This window comes from Haliotis rubra, unplaced genomic scaffold, assembly GCF_003918875.1.
Source record: "Haliotis rubra isolate DU_JTF1 unplaced genomic scaffold, ASM391887v1 Scf200, whole genome shotgun sequence".
In the NCBI taxonomy this organism is placed as follows: Eukaryota; Metazoa; Mollusca; class Gastropoda; order Lepetellida; family Haliotidae; genus Haliotis; species Haliotis rubra.
Window position 1 is genome coordinate 942,839 of NW_025766004.1, and position 17,665 is coordinate 960,503.

General features: G+C 41.9%; 1 protein-coding gene across 7 annotated transcripts in view; it reads right to left on the reverse strand.

The window, feature by feature from the left end:
* Nucleotides 1-17,665, reverse strand: part of LOC124275648 (matrix metallopeptidase-21-like) — a 144,800-nt gene that overhangs the window by 14,457 nt on the left and 112,678 nt on the right. For all 7 annotated transcript variants that reach the window (XM_046711259.1, XM_046711257.1, XM_046711258.1 and 4 more), the window contains exons 2-3: nucleotides 17,032-17,613; nucleotides 3,629-4,460 (exon numbers count right to left, since the gene is read on the reverse strand). In XM_046711259.1, the coding sequence (XP_046567215.1) occupies nucleotides 3,629-4,460; nucleotides 17,032-17,199 (1,000 nt within the window). In that variant the 5' untranslated portion in view covers nucleotides 17,200-17,613. The remainder of the gene's footprint in view (nucleotides 1-3,628; nucleotides 4,461-17,031; nucleotides 17,614-17,665) is intronic.

Consider the following 17,665-nt stretch of genomic DNA (forward strand, 5'->3'; position numbering starts at 1 on the left):
TTCTTAGCCCTAAGAATCCTTAACTTTGATCGTAGCCAATGTGTTAAGAATGGGCTTAAGAAGTTCGTAGGGCTACGAACGTTTCGAGAACAGCTAGCCTGGGCCCCGATCCTAAAAGCGTTCGTAACGACCTATCGTAACTGTATACTATTATATCATTGGCTAACGAATGACGTTGTGCTACGAACACTTTGTGGATACGGTCCCTGATTGTGTTTGATTGTAGGTCAAATTGGTTTGGATTGTATGTATTATAATTGTTGGTGCATGCTTGGTTTATTGTATATGGTTTCTGATTCATGGCATGTTAGTAATATCGTCATGGTATGTTGGTTATAGTCCTCTTCTATACAAGTCAGGGAAAGGAGGTTATAGTGTATGGCTTAATGGTTAAGGTCATGTCTATGTATGTCAAGGTGTCTTGTTAATATTTTTCTTCTTTAGAATTACTGGCATACTTTTTATAACCACCTGTGAGTATGATTTAACAATATCACCAGAAATTGGTTTCAGACATGTACCCATGTATTGAATAGAACACTGATCTTCGGCGTAACGAGCGAACGCTTTAACCATTAAGCTACGATTCAGCTCCACCTCTGTGCATGTCAAGGTATATGGGTAATGGTCGCCTCTATTATTGTATACTGACTTTGGTCAAACTAGGCAAGAAATCATCTAATGCCACCTCGAATGTCACATATTGTCAATTACACGAAATGTACATATCTCTTGCTCATACAGTGAAGCATAATTGTCTTATTTCACTAATAGTATAAGTTTGTTATCAAAACGACAAAATCATTTCAATAATCGTACGAAATATCTACCAAAAGTCCATTGTACGATTACGAATCAGTATGAAAACATGATGCTCTCAGTTAATGCATATCCGGCACCACCGGTGGCACCCGTCATAAACACATGCAAAGTCAAGTCAATATTTCACCTGAAAAAAATACAACAACCGGGAACACATACGAGTCAAAATAGGAAATTGCATGGAACATCATATTTGGCACCTCTGCATCAAATTTGAAAATGCCCTCTACATGCCTACAATAATTCTGTCAAAGCTTTACTGATGCCATGAAAGTTGTAACCTTTATCAAAGAACCTCTGAGCAAGAATCGCATGATGTTCTTTGAAACCAAAGTAGAAGGACCAACCTCGATTTTTCTGCATAAGTTGTGAAATGACACCAATGACTGGAGACACATTGCTCGCCATGAGTGAGTGAGTTTGGTTTTGCGCTGCTTTTAGCAATATTCAAGCAATATCAGGGCTGGGGTCACCAGAAATGGGCTTCACACGTGTGGGGAATCGAACCAGGGTCTTCGGCGTGACAAACGCTTTAACCACTAGGCTACCCCACCGCCCTTGCTCGCCATGATGGGTCACTGGGAAAGTTGAAGTTATTCGTCTCCTTTCTGAATCTTTATATTTAGATCTAAATACGACAAAGTTAAAGCAGTTTAACTGGTCTCATCTACTTATAACTAACGTATGTAAATCGGTAAAAGAGAATAAGACTTGGAACTCAAATAAATTAATTATTATACTAAATTATATTGCACATTATATCCATCGCTCTCCATAGCACCACGTTGTGCAACAACGAAGTTGGCGTATGTTCCCGTGTGACCATCGTATAAGTGCCGTTCATGACGCAGCACGCGCCATCACTCAAGAGCGTCGGAAATCACGTGAGTCATAAGTGATAATTCAGTGTGGATTTCGCCCTTAAAGTGGAACCGCCTATTACCATAGAGAAGCCACTTACTCACTCTTCAGACTAGTTTAAAAGTGATGAATATCATGAATACCTAACTCTTAATGCGGTAATAACCAGAATGCGCATGACAAATTATGTCTTAAAAATAGAGCTTATGTGACAGCGTGGTATGAGCCTATAATTGTACCACTGAAAAATCCTCATTTTAATAAGTCTGAGGGAAAAAACACCAGATATAAATCATTCCGATATTAAGTCGATTAGATAACAGCAATGCTCCATAAACAAGGTGGTTGATGTCTAACCCTATGATAGCGGCTACATGATATTGCAAGAGACGAGCTTCATCGGCTGGTTTTAGGTTGATCGGTTGGTATTGACTTGCTGTCGGAATGAGCGTCAGTAAGCTCTTGACTCTGTCATATTATACACGGGCAGTGATGAGATCTCGGGGGATTTGTATGGAAATGCGCCGTGATTCATCATTGCCTCGCTTTCGGTTAGTGCTGTATCAACTGACTATTTCGTTACAAACGTAAAAAATAAACGATAACGCCGGAAAACAATAAATCTCGATTTTCTAATATTATCATTTCTACGTTTCAGACCCCTGTCGTAGCAAATTAGAATGAAGAAATCTTAATGATAGCTACCATTTAACTGTAAATGAGTGGGTATAGTTTGACGCCGCTTTTAGAAATATTCTAGCAATATCACGACGGGGGCTACCAGAAAAGAACAATGTGTAAAATACTGTACCCACGAAGGAGTCGAACTTTGATTGTGAGTCTGACGAACTAACGCTGTAACCACTAGGCTACCCCACCGCCCCCCATGGTCCCTAGAAGTGATTGAGCTGGGTTGTAGCCACTACTAGCAATTCCAGCAATATAACGGCGGGGGACAGCAGAAATGAACTCCACATATTGACCTTATGTGGGGAATCGAACCCGGGCCTTGACGAGCGAACGCTTTATCCACTATGCTCCCCTAAATTACCACAGAATGAGACTGTAGAGAGTGACGCTCTGCTCCTTAGTGAACTATATCAGGGACATGATATAAGGGACATGATACCAGGGACATGATATCAGGTCGCCAAGTGCGATTGATGCTTACAGTAATACTCATATCAACATGTAAATGATGAAATGAACAACCACCTGCCCCACGGGTCTGATGAGTAAGGTTATAGCTGGCTACAGTATTTTTGTAGTATATTACGCTGACTTCATGTGCAAGACGAGCCTATAATGACGGACAAGCTACTGAAGCCCGCGGATCCTAATAGGATCAGTATTGGATTCGAACCAACGATCAGTTGATCCTGGCAGTATTAAGAGACACAACCCTTCACCAAATATTCACTCACGCCATGATTAACAGCTAATAGGCCAGGTTATTACAGAGAGGACATGCTTTCGCATAGCTCTATTGAGGGCAGTCATCCCCCCTTAGTAGTTCCCCTAACGTTCGGTGAGGTAGCACAGTGGTTTAAGCGTTCGTCCTTCATGTCAAATGCCTGTTTTAGCCTCCCACACAGATACAACGTATTGAGCTAATCACGGGTCTCACGCCGTGATATTGTTCTGATTACCGCAAAGGCGGCGAAAATCACTTACTATCCAGTTCTTAAGCCAACCAACTCTGTTGGGCCAAAGACTACACCCATCCAGTTACAGCAATGCAGACATTTCTAAATAAGACATAAATCTTTCCTGCATACAACATCGTACCACGGAAATCAGAAACATCAGTGGATTAGAATCTACTGGCCCACAGAAAGAACAGATGCAGACTAAAAGTCACCTGAGAACCCTAGCCTCATTAGCATCCACTGAAAGCACAACTGAAGGATGTTACCACAGACAACCAAAACCACAATCTACTTACCTCGTCCAAACGCTATTTCAATATCAACGTCTCGTATATCACCACCAGTGTCCTCAACAAACTTGGGTGGGATAACCTCGCTCCACATCCTGAAAGCTAAATCAATGGTCGCCCTTTGGTCCTCAACCGGTATCCTAGTGCTGTACCCATTGGTCAGAAGCCTCCAGCGAATGACCTCTTTGTTGATCATCTGACCATTCTCATCTCTTGATTTCCAGAAAGGCAAAGGTCCACCGGTGTGCTTTGCTTTTACTATTACCGAGCGCTTCTTTCGCTCTGACACAGTCAATGGATTAAGTATTTTAGGGTCTATTTCTTTAAGCTTATCAATGTATTCCTGAACATGGCGTCTTCTCCTTTTCAGAGATGACTTATTAGGTTTACCTACTAACACTTTCATCAGGTGAGAGTTACTGGTCGACCGACGCCAGAGTCTCTGGGTGGGAGGGGCAGACTTATTGCTGTCACGAAGTCCTCCTCGATGCCTACCACTATGCTCTCTCTGGGGATTCGAACCCGGATTGTCTTTCTTATCTTTAGCCACACTTGTGGTGTTCAGAGTAGACGATTCCGATTCTTTGTCCTTGTTCCCACAACGGGAACTACTCATCAACACTCGCGTGTCCTCATCCAGCTCACCTGTCTCAGGTAAATTATAGTTTCTCTGGTATTCTCTCAAAGCCTTTGCCACATGTTCTTCGTTACATGTACTTCGACCTCCTTCCTCTTGCAGTTTCAGATTATGAATAGATGAAAAGTCGGTTCTAAAAATCTGCAACGGGTTGGTCTTTGTTAGCTTGCATCGTAGATAGCCATACTTGTCCAAAACAGCCTGGAAATACAATAGAAATATATATTTTAATTGCATAACTAGTCTGTAGGATATCAGTTCTAAATAGAAACTTACTCTTTCCAATCAATTTTACACCGGTAAGGACACCTCAATACGTGTAATTGAAGCATCAGAGAACTGATGTCTGACTTCAAAGTCTGTAGAAAGAGTATATAAAGTTTAGTAATAATGAAATTCGCCATACAAACTTGTGTCTCTGAGACAGTCAGCTGACAATGTGTGTGTGCGCGTGCGCGTGCGTGTGTTTGTGCGTCGGGGAGTGTCTGTAAGTCTTCCCTTCCGCCTAACCCTAACTAATATCCAAAAACAGCAAGTCTAGATTTCCCTCATCTTATTGAGGATCCTTTACAATTAAAATGCAGTTCTTTGTGTCTACAAAAAAAGGTTTTTAGAGAATGAGCGTAAGTCTAGGTCACGTTCTGTTGAGAACCAATCTCCATATGATTGCTCTCGGAAATAACCGAAAGAATCCAACCAAAAATAAGGAGCTGTTTTCACCTCAACAAGACGGCAAAACGGGAATACGGGACATAACAGGATTAATATCCAAAAATACAAATGAAACTGTTAAAACCATTAAAAGAAGCAACACACGGTGACTTCCGTGAAGAGTTTTCACTCTCTCGTTGGATCGTGTGTACATGGCTCGGACAGTGCGAGATGGCGGCTGTTTATATACACACTCTGAACTAAAATAATACTGGTATTGAGCCAGGCTTGGCAGCCGGTGGTAGTTAGCCAATCAGAACAACACACCCACTATCCCCTTCACTAAGACAATATGCAGAAACAAATAGTCAGAACACAGGAACATATATACATATGCGACAGTGTATACCAGCCTAGACTAAATAGATGCTATTTACAATACAACATATCTCATATAAGATAGTAAACCGCAAAGGGCAAGCTATATTTATCCGTTTTCTATATGTGCAGACGTGTGTCATTTAGCAATAGCATTATCGAATTTAATATCATCAGCAGTAGTTTTCTCGTTCATGAGAGTTCACGATTTATTGCAGTCAGGTTGCACTAGTCAACACTGCCATTAGTTTAGATCACGCCAAAATTATCACAACTACCTAATTTTAGCTATGGTGTTTATTTTCTGTGTTGTACACTTCCTCTATACCTTTTGTCTAGTGGATGTAGCTTCCCCTCACAATAAACAAAAGAAGACAGGAGTGCGTTATCTGATGGTCTGAAGATTAACCTAACAGACGAGAGCTGTTCACAGGAAGATATCAGCACTGGGCCTCCATAACACCAGTGCAACTTACACACTGAGATTAGAATCTTATTGTGCGCATGATCACCGCAGTCCCTAAAGGATAGTAACTCGCCCTGAATGAGGATATGCATACAGTCCCCATCAGGATACATTCGTTTAGTGCATAGTTAGGGTAGTATAGTGGGTGAAGCGTTCGCTCGTCATGGGGAAGCGCCGGGTTCGATTCCCAACGTGGGTACAAGGTCTGAAGCTAGTGGTTAAAGCGTTCGCTCGTCACGCCGAAGACCAGGGTTCGATTCCCCACATGGGTAGAATGTGTGAAGCCCATTTCTGGTGTCCCCGCCGTGATATGGCAGGAATATTGCTAAAAGCGGCAGAAAACCCAACTCACTCACTAGATGACTGCTACATGACGTAGAACAACATTGACTCAACTGTCCGGTTTATGACGGGGCAAATGAGCACTTCCCTTCTGGGACTCATTGGGTGTGAAGGAGTAGCCTTGTGCTTAATGCGTTCGCTACTCCCGCCGAAGACCAGGGTTCGATTCACCTCTTGAGCACAATGTGTGGAGCCCATTTCTGGTGTCCCCCGCCGTGACATTGCTGGAATATTGCTAAAAGCGGCGTAAAACCCAACTCACTCACTCACTCACTCACTCAATGGTAATCGTCCTCGACCTGAGAGGCTTTGTGTTTCTTCCCACACTATGTTGGGTCGACAGGGTAGCCTAGTGGTTAAAGCGTTCGCTCGTCCCGCCGAAGACCCGGGTTCGATTCCCACATGGGTACAATGTGTGAAGCCCATTTCTGGTGTCCCCCGCCGTGATATTGATGGAATATTGCTAAAAGCGCGTAAAACAATACTCACTAATTAGTACACACGAGAAATTTTAATTTAATTTTTTAATGACATTATTTTGAACTCCAAACACTGAGTGATTTGAATCACGTAGAGGCTTGTGAAACCTGGTCTTACATAAGTTAGTGGATGTTGGCATTTGAAATGTTAAAAAATATACCCAAGGCGCAATGCCATGACGTAGTGCCGTAGGTATGTATGAGCAAGATACGGTGGTGCAGGATACGCTTCGCAAACACCTGGTGTCATCACAGTGTGGTAGTGATTCAAAATCACAAGCTCACGATTGAGAGAAAATGGACTATTTCAGCAGCAGGTTTTGTGATTATGGAAAGCGGTGTATATTTTTCACCTGCCTCGTGGACAAAAAGAGTTATTTAGAATGTCACAGTAATCATGCAAAACACCCTACACCGGACACATGTATTCTTCATTCCTATAGGACGCAAGCTCACGAGGGCAATTAGCTACGGAAAAACAAGCAACCGCAATAATAAGAGGCAATCGGCACGCCGTAAGCTGTGGACGGATGATGTTGACGCTGGGCGAGGAAGTCCGCCCGCTACCCCGCTGTCACTCCCAAACCGTCACTCCCAGAAGTCACCGGGCAATTACTGCAGGCGACTTCCGGTTTGGAAGCCCAATCAGGTCGGCTGGAGCGGAGGTGGCACTCGAAAGCTCTTGACACTAGTCAATGGATGAATTAATGAATGGAACGTACGAGCGAGCACTTGACTTGCTCAATTGAAATAACACTGAATGAATTGAACAAACTATTTGTGGTGCGTAGATATTATCGGTCGTAAACACGTCACACTATGTTGATATTTCTAGTGCAAGTCAAGGAGAGTTTCTAGGAGCTGTTTCCGTATACCACTATGGCCCTATGGTCAGTCGTACATCCCCCCCAAAAACATATTTCGTAATGCATAACAAAATAGTAACCAACCCCCTGCTCTAAAATGGATTACATGTACATCGAAAGGCAGTGGAAACGTCAAAATGTTAATATACAACACCAAATACAAAAATATTTTATCATGAACATAACCATCTCTCTTTTACTCGGCTGTTTCATTCATAATTACAGGCAGTTCCAGATTTTGTTAAAGTTTTCAACTTAATATGAGGTAAGGTTTTATTATATTAGCTAGTTCACTCTCAGATCCACCAACATTTAACACAACTGATACAAGGTCATTTGAAATGGGTGGCCTAAAGGTTAATGTGTTCGCTATTCCCACTGTAGAACCAAGTTCGAGCCAGGCGATTATAACGTCATGTGACTGCAGAAGTATTTCAGCAGCGGCATAAAACAAAACTCACACTAAATCGTTACAGACATAAATTCGCCGAAACAACAACACAACAGACCGCAACAGGACGCTGCTATTTCTTCCAGATAGCAAAGCAGCATCTACGAAGGCTAGGATGTGACCTTTAAGATGATGGTTCTACTGATCCAGGTTCAAGGGCACAGTATATATCAAGCCAAGGAAGGCGATCAGCAGCTGTTCTTTCCATCACACTCGTGCCATTCGATTGAAGTCGCCATTGTCGGCCACCAGCGGGGCTACAGCGACTTAATATATATCTAAGAGCCAGGAACACGTTGCGCTGCATGTTATGATCATGTAGTTTTAAATAGCAGATCTATTAACCTTATGTCGAAAATAGATTAAAATGCCTCCTAATGAAGCATGATGGTAAGGGGAAACAGCCAGCAAAACAGTAAAGTATGCACATTCTTTGGCGTAGCAAGGATCATGCTCATTTTCGTGGCAAGGAAACGGTGTTACAAACCGAAAAAACAACCTAACTAATGTTCTTAGTAGATTTTTGGCAATCATAAATTTGGCGGTTGCGTCATTCGCGCGCCGCGTTTACGCGAGGATGAGAATGAAAAACCTACTAAAGTGGTAATGTATAGAAACTGGTGAGTGTTTATGCTGCTAGTGTCGACAGAAGAAAATCTTGTAACCCAAACAAAAGGGTATTCTGACAGGAAAATGTGGACAGTCATTCTTTGTTGCAATCTTCAAATAACAAGTCGTTGTTGTTTTAGCAATATTCCTTCCGTAATGCGACCGGAGCCGATGTTTTTTCCATCGAGGTATTTTGATCGGCGTGTTTCATTGTCAAACCATTCTCAAAACTGGTTCTGTTCTCTTGGACCCCACCAAACTGGTAGCCGTCTACAGATTGCTTCAGTGGGTTATTTGTTTTTACTTAACTGACAAGTCGTCATCAAAGCGAGATCCTTTCAAGTATATTTTTACGCCGCTTTTAGCAATATTCCAGGTATATCACGGATACTAAAAATTGTCTTCACACATTTTACCCATGAGGACAATCGAACACGGGTCTTCAGCGTGAGAAGCGAACGCTTTAACCACTAAGCTACCCCACTGCCCAACTTCAACTCTAAAAGAGATAGATAAACATTAATACATTGGGCTACTTCCAAATGCCTGTTCACAAACACCAAACAATGTTTGATAACTCTAACAACAACAGGTGGTCCAGTGATCTCAACATGCCTGAGCATCGTGTCCCTTCGCAGTGTCAGGATCCGCTGACAACAGTTTTGAATCCCAAAAGGTGTTAGGTGTTCTCAGCCAAACGCCCACGTTCTGGATGTATCTAGTTACAGAATTAACCAGAAAGTTGTCCATATGCCCCCTAAAATAAACACCAACCCTCTTCATTTACGCTTACAATATTATGTATGTTGCACGTATCCCCCCCCCCCCCCTACTGTTAATATGGAGCGGTGGGGTAGCCTAGTGGTTAAAGCGTTCGCTCATCACACCGAAGACCCAGGTTCGATTCCCCACATGGGTACAATGTGTGAAGCCCATTTCTGGTGTCCCCCGCCGTGAGATTGCTGGAATATTGCTAAAAGTGGCGTAAAACCATACTCACTCACTCACTACCGTTAATACGGTTACCCATTTTTTTTAATGTTAACAATCACAATTACAGTGATAAATACATGTATTCGGTTACAGTTTAAATCCGAATGTGCTCTGTATTCCCCTCTGAACACCATGCTCTTCATTTCTATACCTTATACTATATGAACACTATGCTCTTCATATTCCCTATACTATGAATACCATGAACACCATGATCTTCATATTCCCCTATACGATGAACACCATGATCTTCATATTCCCCTATATCCCCTATGTGAACACCGTGATCTTCATACATCACTTAATGACAAGCATACAGTGCTGGAAACGTATTTTACACTTAACACAGCAAAACTGTTTTTACGACGCTTGTAACACTATTCAAACACGAAGACGATAGGAAGCCAAAATTGGGCCACACATTGTACCAATGTTAGGAATCAAACCGGGGTATCTGTGAGATTATTAAACGTTTTAACCACAAGGCCACTATAGCTCAACAACCTGTTCGACTTACAACTGGGGCCTCCCACCCAGAGCTATATATAGTCGGTAAAAACCTACATACAAACTCGCAAATTTGTTGGAAATTCATCAAAGTGATTTGTCTCCAACCCCAGCATGTAGAGAGTGTATACTCAAAGAGGAAGTGATGGAGACAGTTCGCGGCGGTTGTGTTCTGTGCATATCCGGATACGGGCTGGGCTACTGTCAAACACACATATACACTCACACATGGCCTCTCTCTCTCTCTCTCTCTCTCTCTCTCTCTCTCTCTCTCTCTCTCTCTCTCTCTCTCTCTCTCTCTCTCTCTCATACACTCACACGGCACCACCCACCCCCTCTCTTTCTGTGTGTGTGTGTGTGTGTGTGTGTGTGTGTGTGTGTCCGCGTGCGTGCATGCGCGCGCGCTTTCTGCCATGAGGGCTAATCAGTTGAATTTGTAATAAGACTTACGCTTGATGGTGCGCGTGGTGTTTGGAGCAAGTGTTCCCTCGCATGAACAGATAGTACATTATACGCAGTTTGGAGGATCACGTTTTTCTTACATTCGCTGAAGAGGTAGGAAGAGAAACCCTACTCCGGATAACGCGTGTTTGAAGCGCTGCCTCGCTCCATTAATTTGCAATACAAACAATCCCCAAGCTCCTCACACGGCAAACGTTAAAGCTGTGCCTCCCAACAGACTGACTGACTACTACTTGAACATATCAGCGTGTATGTTTCTCACGAACACAGAGAATGGGGAGGGGTGTGGGTTGGGATGGGGGTGTCAATACACACAAGCTTTTTGCACTTTATCAGTTTACATTGTACGAACCAAGCTGGCTTCATTGGGGGCACTAGACACCATGCTTTATTAATGTGGAAAACATGCCTCGAGCGACGTGGGTCTATCGGACAGCATGTTCTGTAAACAAGCCGATCGCTCTAGGAAGCCACATTTAGGCGAAGTACACCAAGTCAATCAAGGTGTTTATTTGCATGGTAATATTGGAGATGCCTCTTCCTCAACAGTATTACTTCCTCGACATATGTCCTCCGCGAGATACGAACGCTAAAATGGGGAGAGGCGTCCCTAATATGTCCCTGTACCAATCAGTACATTTGGTACAAAATATATGTAACAACAACAATTAAAACATATGTCTTCCGTCATACACATCCTCATATAGACATCCATGTGTGATTCATAACTACATGCCCAATGTGTTTGTGTCGGTTTAGTAACGATGGGTCAAGGTGCTTCACTCTATTTTCTGACATAACTCAATTTTTTTAGTCTGGTGTAGTAATGATGATGATATAAACACATACACATTTTCATATAGACATCCAGGTATGATTCATAACTACATGCCCAATGTGTTAGTGTCGGTGTAGTAATGATGGGTCAAGGTGCTTCACTCTATTCTCGATCATAACTCAAATTCCAAGCATAGTGTCAGCATATGTAGCGCTTGAAAACTGTGTAAATTTAACATTTTAATTACGACTTAAAAAGCTTCATCCCCTGCTCACCACTGTAAAATATCACTTAAAATACCACAAATTCTGACTGGCATTTCCGAAGCAAGCACATATAGAGCTAATGTGGCAATGCGGTGGGGTGTGCTGATGAGTACACATCTATGCTGAGTTCCTCCTGTTCCCTAGTGCAGCAGCAGCAGCCTTGCATCCTTGCTTCACTCACTGACCCTCAAACGTTCCTGTATCTGAAGCCGAGACTACACCGTAGTGCTAGCTCAGGACCTAATGTACAACGTCTTCTTGTCTGTCTCACAGTCCCTGAACCACATTATTTTCCCTACTGCCTAGCCCTCTCTGCAATGCTAAAGCCCTAAATAAAGCAAGTCTAGATTTCCCCAGGTTCTGAATCTCTGGTCTCCCTGGGGCTCCTTTTCAATTTAAATGGGCTTGTTTGTTACTATTGAACTTATATATATATTCAGAGACTAAGCATTAGTCTAAACGTCCTCTAGTAAACCGCAGCCATGGATATAGAATTCGATTAAACGCAGAGGAAAATGAGCACGAATTCTTTCCTCGGGAAATGTAACACATACAGACTATTCCACCCTGATGACGTCATTGCCGAGTGGCAGGGTGTTATACAAATTTGATACTTCCCAGATGACAAGGAATCAACACTAGACAAGCGTATGAACACGATCTCAGATAAACATAGAAGAACATATCTAAATATTTACTCGGTGGCATAATGTGATTTTTTACCAATTCAGTGTGAGAGTGTGTCATTCGGAAGAATACACATCAAGTGTATATACTGAACATGCAAGAAATCCGCCATTCCAATGTCAGTATAGAAAAACAAATTCAAATAGTTATCAACCGACTTTAAACAAATTCGGGTTATATCAAGTAAAAAGTGTGAAGATGAATAACTTTAAAAGATGTAGAGAACAGCATTTCTGAAAGTTTATATTCACGAACATACACATAGACGTATTTCAATAAAAGCAGTTGCGAGTCTTTGCTAAGGGAGATGCTATTTCAACATATACTTTGGTATCTATCCTTGTTAGTGCTACCAATGTATATCTGGCGATGTTTTGGCATGACCCGTGTTGAGTGTGTTTATTAAATAAACCGTTATTTTGAATCAAGTGCACTCGTGTATTGACATTTGGCAAAAACTGGAATAACAACCGCTAACTGAACGTACATCGCGAGCCTTACTAGATGTCCGTTTCGGATTTGCATAGTCAACATTTTCAGGAGCGTCCATCAACATGGCACAGTCTCTCAGAGTCGGCTCAAAGAACACTTAACTTTCCTTGATGACAAATAGCCAACTTGTGTTTGAATGGTGAATAAACAAATGAACGAGGATACAAATAGAGCAACGTTTTTACACGCGGTGACGCAATATACATCTCGTGGTACTCTGACATTCTGGAAGCGGCTACAAATGTCCCTCCACATCAATCGATCGTAGACTATTCATGGGGGTCTAGTCAGTGAGTCATCAGCACCGTGGAGCTTTGTAGCGTAGTGGAAGAGGAAACTGCTTCAAGTAGTGTTGGCAAATATAAAGAAAGGGACAAGACTGTAACATAAACTTCCATTGCCCTAGAGATTCGCGGAAGCTTTCTATAGTACTTTCTCTAGAAGCTTTGTAAGGACCGACTCTTTAGTAGATCAAGCACAGCTACTTATAATGTATGAGTGAATGTTATACAACGTACTTTGTGGTTTACGTAACAATGTATAAAATGTTGAATATTTCTGCAAGTTAAGCTGTATGTTCGTTGTATATGTGTAGTTTGCCATCCACGGGATACAGTGTTGAAAGTTCTCTTATTTCGGTTTGACCTAATTCAGGACCGCCTATACGGTATACTGAAGTTTGGTTGATTATGCTGTAAAATCTGTATGAAAGCTGTATATGTTATGCTGAAGTTTAGCTGCTGCTCTTTTCAGCGTGATCTGTATGGATGCCCTATATGTTATGCTGAAGTTTAGCTGCTGGATCTGTATGGATGCCCTATATGTTATGCTGAAGTTTAGCTGCTGCTCTTTTCTGTGTGATCGGTATGGATGCCCTATATGTTATGCTGAAGTTTAGCTGCTGGATCTGTATGGATGCCCTATATGTGTGAAGTTTCTGTATGGATGTGTGATCCCTATGGATGCCCTATATGTTATGCTGAAGTTTAGCTGGATCTGTATGGATCTATATGTTATGCTGGATGCTGCCTTTTCTGTGTGATGTATGGATGCCCTATATGTTATGCTGAAGTTTAGCTGCTGGATCTGTATGGATGCCCTATATGTTATGCTGAAGTTTAGCTGCTGCTCTTTTCTGCGTGATCTGTATGGATGCCCTATATGTTATGCTGAAGTTTAGCTGCTGGATCTGTATGGATGCCCTATATGTTATGCTGAAGTTTAGCTGCTGGTCTGTTCTATGTGATCTGTGTGGATGTCCTATATGTTATGCTGAAGTTTAGCTGTTGGTCTGTTCTGTGTGATCTGTATGGATGCCCTATATGTTATGCTGAAGTTTAGCTGCTGGTCTGTTCTATGTGATCTGTATGGATGCCCTATGTGTTATGCTGAAGTTTAGCTGTTGGTCTGTTCTGTGTGATCTGTATGGATGCCCTATATGTTATGCTGAAGTTTAGCTGCTGGATCTGTATGGATGCCCTATATGTTATGCTGAAGTTTTGATATTGGTTTTGTCTAAATATAGTTTTGCTATCTATATTGAAGTCCTTCCATATATATTGGAGTTTTGGTCTAGTAGACTGTTATGTTCTACGACAGAAGCGCCGCCCCTATGTGTTTACTGCATTATACTTATATACTGAGAAAAACAAATAAAGGATCACAGGAAAATTCAATCGGTTCTTTAATATTTTCCAGTTTTCACCACCAGCTTTGAATAGCCCTGTGGTGTTGAAAACTCGAAAATAATAAAGGAACGCTTGAATTTTCCTGTGATCCTTTATTTCTCTCAGTATATCATTCTATATGATCCATGTCAGGGAAAAACTGGATATTATACTGAAGTTTCATTATGTTCATATGATCTACTTCAGGCTATACACCTTATACTGACGTTTAGTTTTATTATTCTATAGATCTATCCCTGATAAACCCCATATGATGTACTGAAGCTTTGTCTAGCTTCATTATTCTTGACTCTATTCAGTCAGTCTGTTGAACACACATCGAAGTTAGGTTGTATTGTTCCACATGAACTATGTCAAAACTACGTTTTATGAAACAGGTCTATATTTAGTTTGTTTCACCTGATGTATCATACCGGATACAATGTTCTACTGCTCCAGGGGTTATGTCCGGGATGTATAAAGACGGATATATGATTCTGCAAGTGAGTTGTGTGTATATAGATGGAACTCGAATCTGTTTTACTACAGCCACGGTTTATAAGTCAAAAGCTGTTCCTGAAGACATGTTCTGTGTGTTACACAGGTAGGCACTGACTCGTTCTATGTAAGATCTATAATGCTGTATAGTCCAGACACATCCATGTTGTATCTGGACGTTCTATTGGCCGGTTTCTCCAATTATCACACTGGTGATAAGACGTGTATGATATGCTATGGCGATAAGCTGTATGTGTTATTCTCCAAGTGATGTATATGTGCTATACTGGGTGAGGTCTATGTGCTATACTGGGTGAGGTCTATGTGCTATACTGGGTGAGGTCTATGTGCTATACTGGGTGAGGTTTATGTGCTATACTGCAGGTGAGGTCTATGCGCTTTACTGAAGGTGAGATATATGTGCTTTACTGCAGGTGAGATCAATGTACTATACGGCAGGCAAGGTCTGCGTTCTATTCTTTAGGTGAGGTCTATGTGCCACACTACAGGTGAGGTCTATGTGCTGTACTGCATGTATAGGTCTGTGTGTGATTCAGTAGGTACGTCCTATGTGCGAGACTGAAGGTACGACTTCTACATACATAGTATCGATAAGAGGTTGTGTACGTTCAATAAGACACGATATAGATAAACCCGATCAATCATACAATGTAGGTAGGCCTAATTAACGTCTATATGACAATTAATATGACTGTAAGGTTAAAGTACCGGGAGATCTTTACCGTTATACTTGACCTAAACAAGGTAGGTGCCTACCGGCAACTTAACATCTGAACGGTTCATCTGTACACATCGACCTGACTTGCATGATTATATATCTATTACCCATCTACTCGACCTATGTATGGAAATGGCAACACATCATGGTACTGAAACTCTGTGGTAGCTGAGATACACATCAACACATCATTTTGAAACGTGTTTGGCAATTACGGCACACGTGGAAACATTAACCTATAGCACTAGAGGAACATGTCTATCTCGATACCCATCTGAGGCATGTGAGGTGAGGTTTGAGGTGAGGTGAGGTGAAATTGGGTTTTACGTCGTGCCTGAGAATATTTCCTTCATATGACGACGTGCATGCGTGTGTATGTGTAGGTGCGGCTGCTTGTACTAGACCAGACTGAAGCTGGTTTTATAGTGCTAGCCCACTGAGATACCATGCCGCAGTGAAGCATGAATACCCCACTCAGACACATTATACTGACTCCGAGCACACCAGTCCTTGTTGTACCCATTAATGCCGAGCGCCAGGCAGGGACCAACAAGTACCATATTTTAACGTCTTTTGGTATGACGCGGTCGGGGATCGAACCCGCGACCTTCCGCTCTCCGGGCGGACGCTCTAACCACTACACCACGGAGCCGGTCCTGAGGCATGTGGCGTTCGGTACGAAATGACGTACGGATATAGACATATCGTTAAATGGAGGTAACCATAACTCGATAACTTGTATAACTCAATAACTGACAAATAACTCCCAAGGTCAGTAAAACACGTATCCGTCTGCAACGTACGAAAGATACATCCAAAAATCTAACTAAAGACAAATAGTTCTCTACAGATGACTGTTAGGTATGGACATATATTTCTAACTTTTAGATAATAAAGTAGAATTCTACCTATAATATGTAAAGTTAGTAGCGTACACCAGTCTATAAACTATGAAGTAAGTAGATTTCTATGATTGACGTTTAGAGGATTTCATTTTCAGCCTTGATATCTGCCTATGACACGTCAAGCATATTATGTAGATTTCTACCTGTAACTTGTAAGGTAACTAGGTACCTAAGGTAACAGAGAACTATACCTATACCTTGTAAGGTAAATAAAGTAGTTTGTCCCAGTACTTGCAAGATTAGTAAAGTAGAATTCTAATTGAAACTTATCAGGTCTGTAAACTACATTTCTACCTATGATATGTATGGTAAGTAAATTAGATACTACAAATAACTTAAAGGTAAGCACATATATAATTCTTCCTACAACTTGTAAGGTAAGTGAAATAGACATTTACCAATAACTTATAAGGTAAGCAAATAGATTTCTACCTATAACTTGAAAGGTTTGTAACATGTATTTTACCTGTAATTTAAAAGACAATGAAGTAGATAACTATAGACTAGATGTGTAAGGTAAGTAAGTCAGGTCTCACCTCGGCTTCGTCTCGACTCGTCACCATATTCCCACCCTTAGTTCTCCCTTGCCTGTACTTGAGCTGATCCCTGTGGTCACGGTGCTGGTAAAACGGCTCTCCTACAATCACTGTACACACAGTCAAAACATGTAGCAACGACAGCAGCTGCGATGTCCCCCTCGGCATTGTACCACGACTTCACGAGTAATCCCTGGGTGGACTGGCCCGAACTTTTTTATGAAGGAAAAAAATGACCCCTTTGTCCAAATGGGGACTGACACAAGTTAAACACACACTGTAAACATCCACAGAAGTAGCAATTAGATTTGGAAGTTAAGAAACTCTTCCAAAGCTCAAGGTGGTATAGCAGTGAAGTTGCGAATGTTGGTATGAACGTAAGACTGTCCTATGTATTAGGCTGAAAGTCCGAGGATACTATTCCACAGGTTCGACGATGAGGTTGGATGGGCCTGACTCCCGGCATGTCTCCCAGTTGAAGCTACAGGACCACTGACTGACTATAACCAGGGCTGCGGTGATGGCGTCACTTAATCACTGCCCACTGTTGTATGACGTCCACGCCGAACCTCCGGTTGCTTCCTGCAATCAAAATGACTGTATGAGTTAATATGTACATTGACGGCCAGAACAA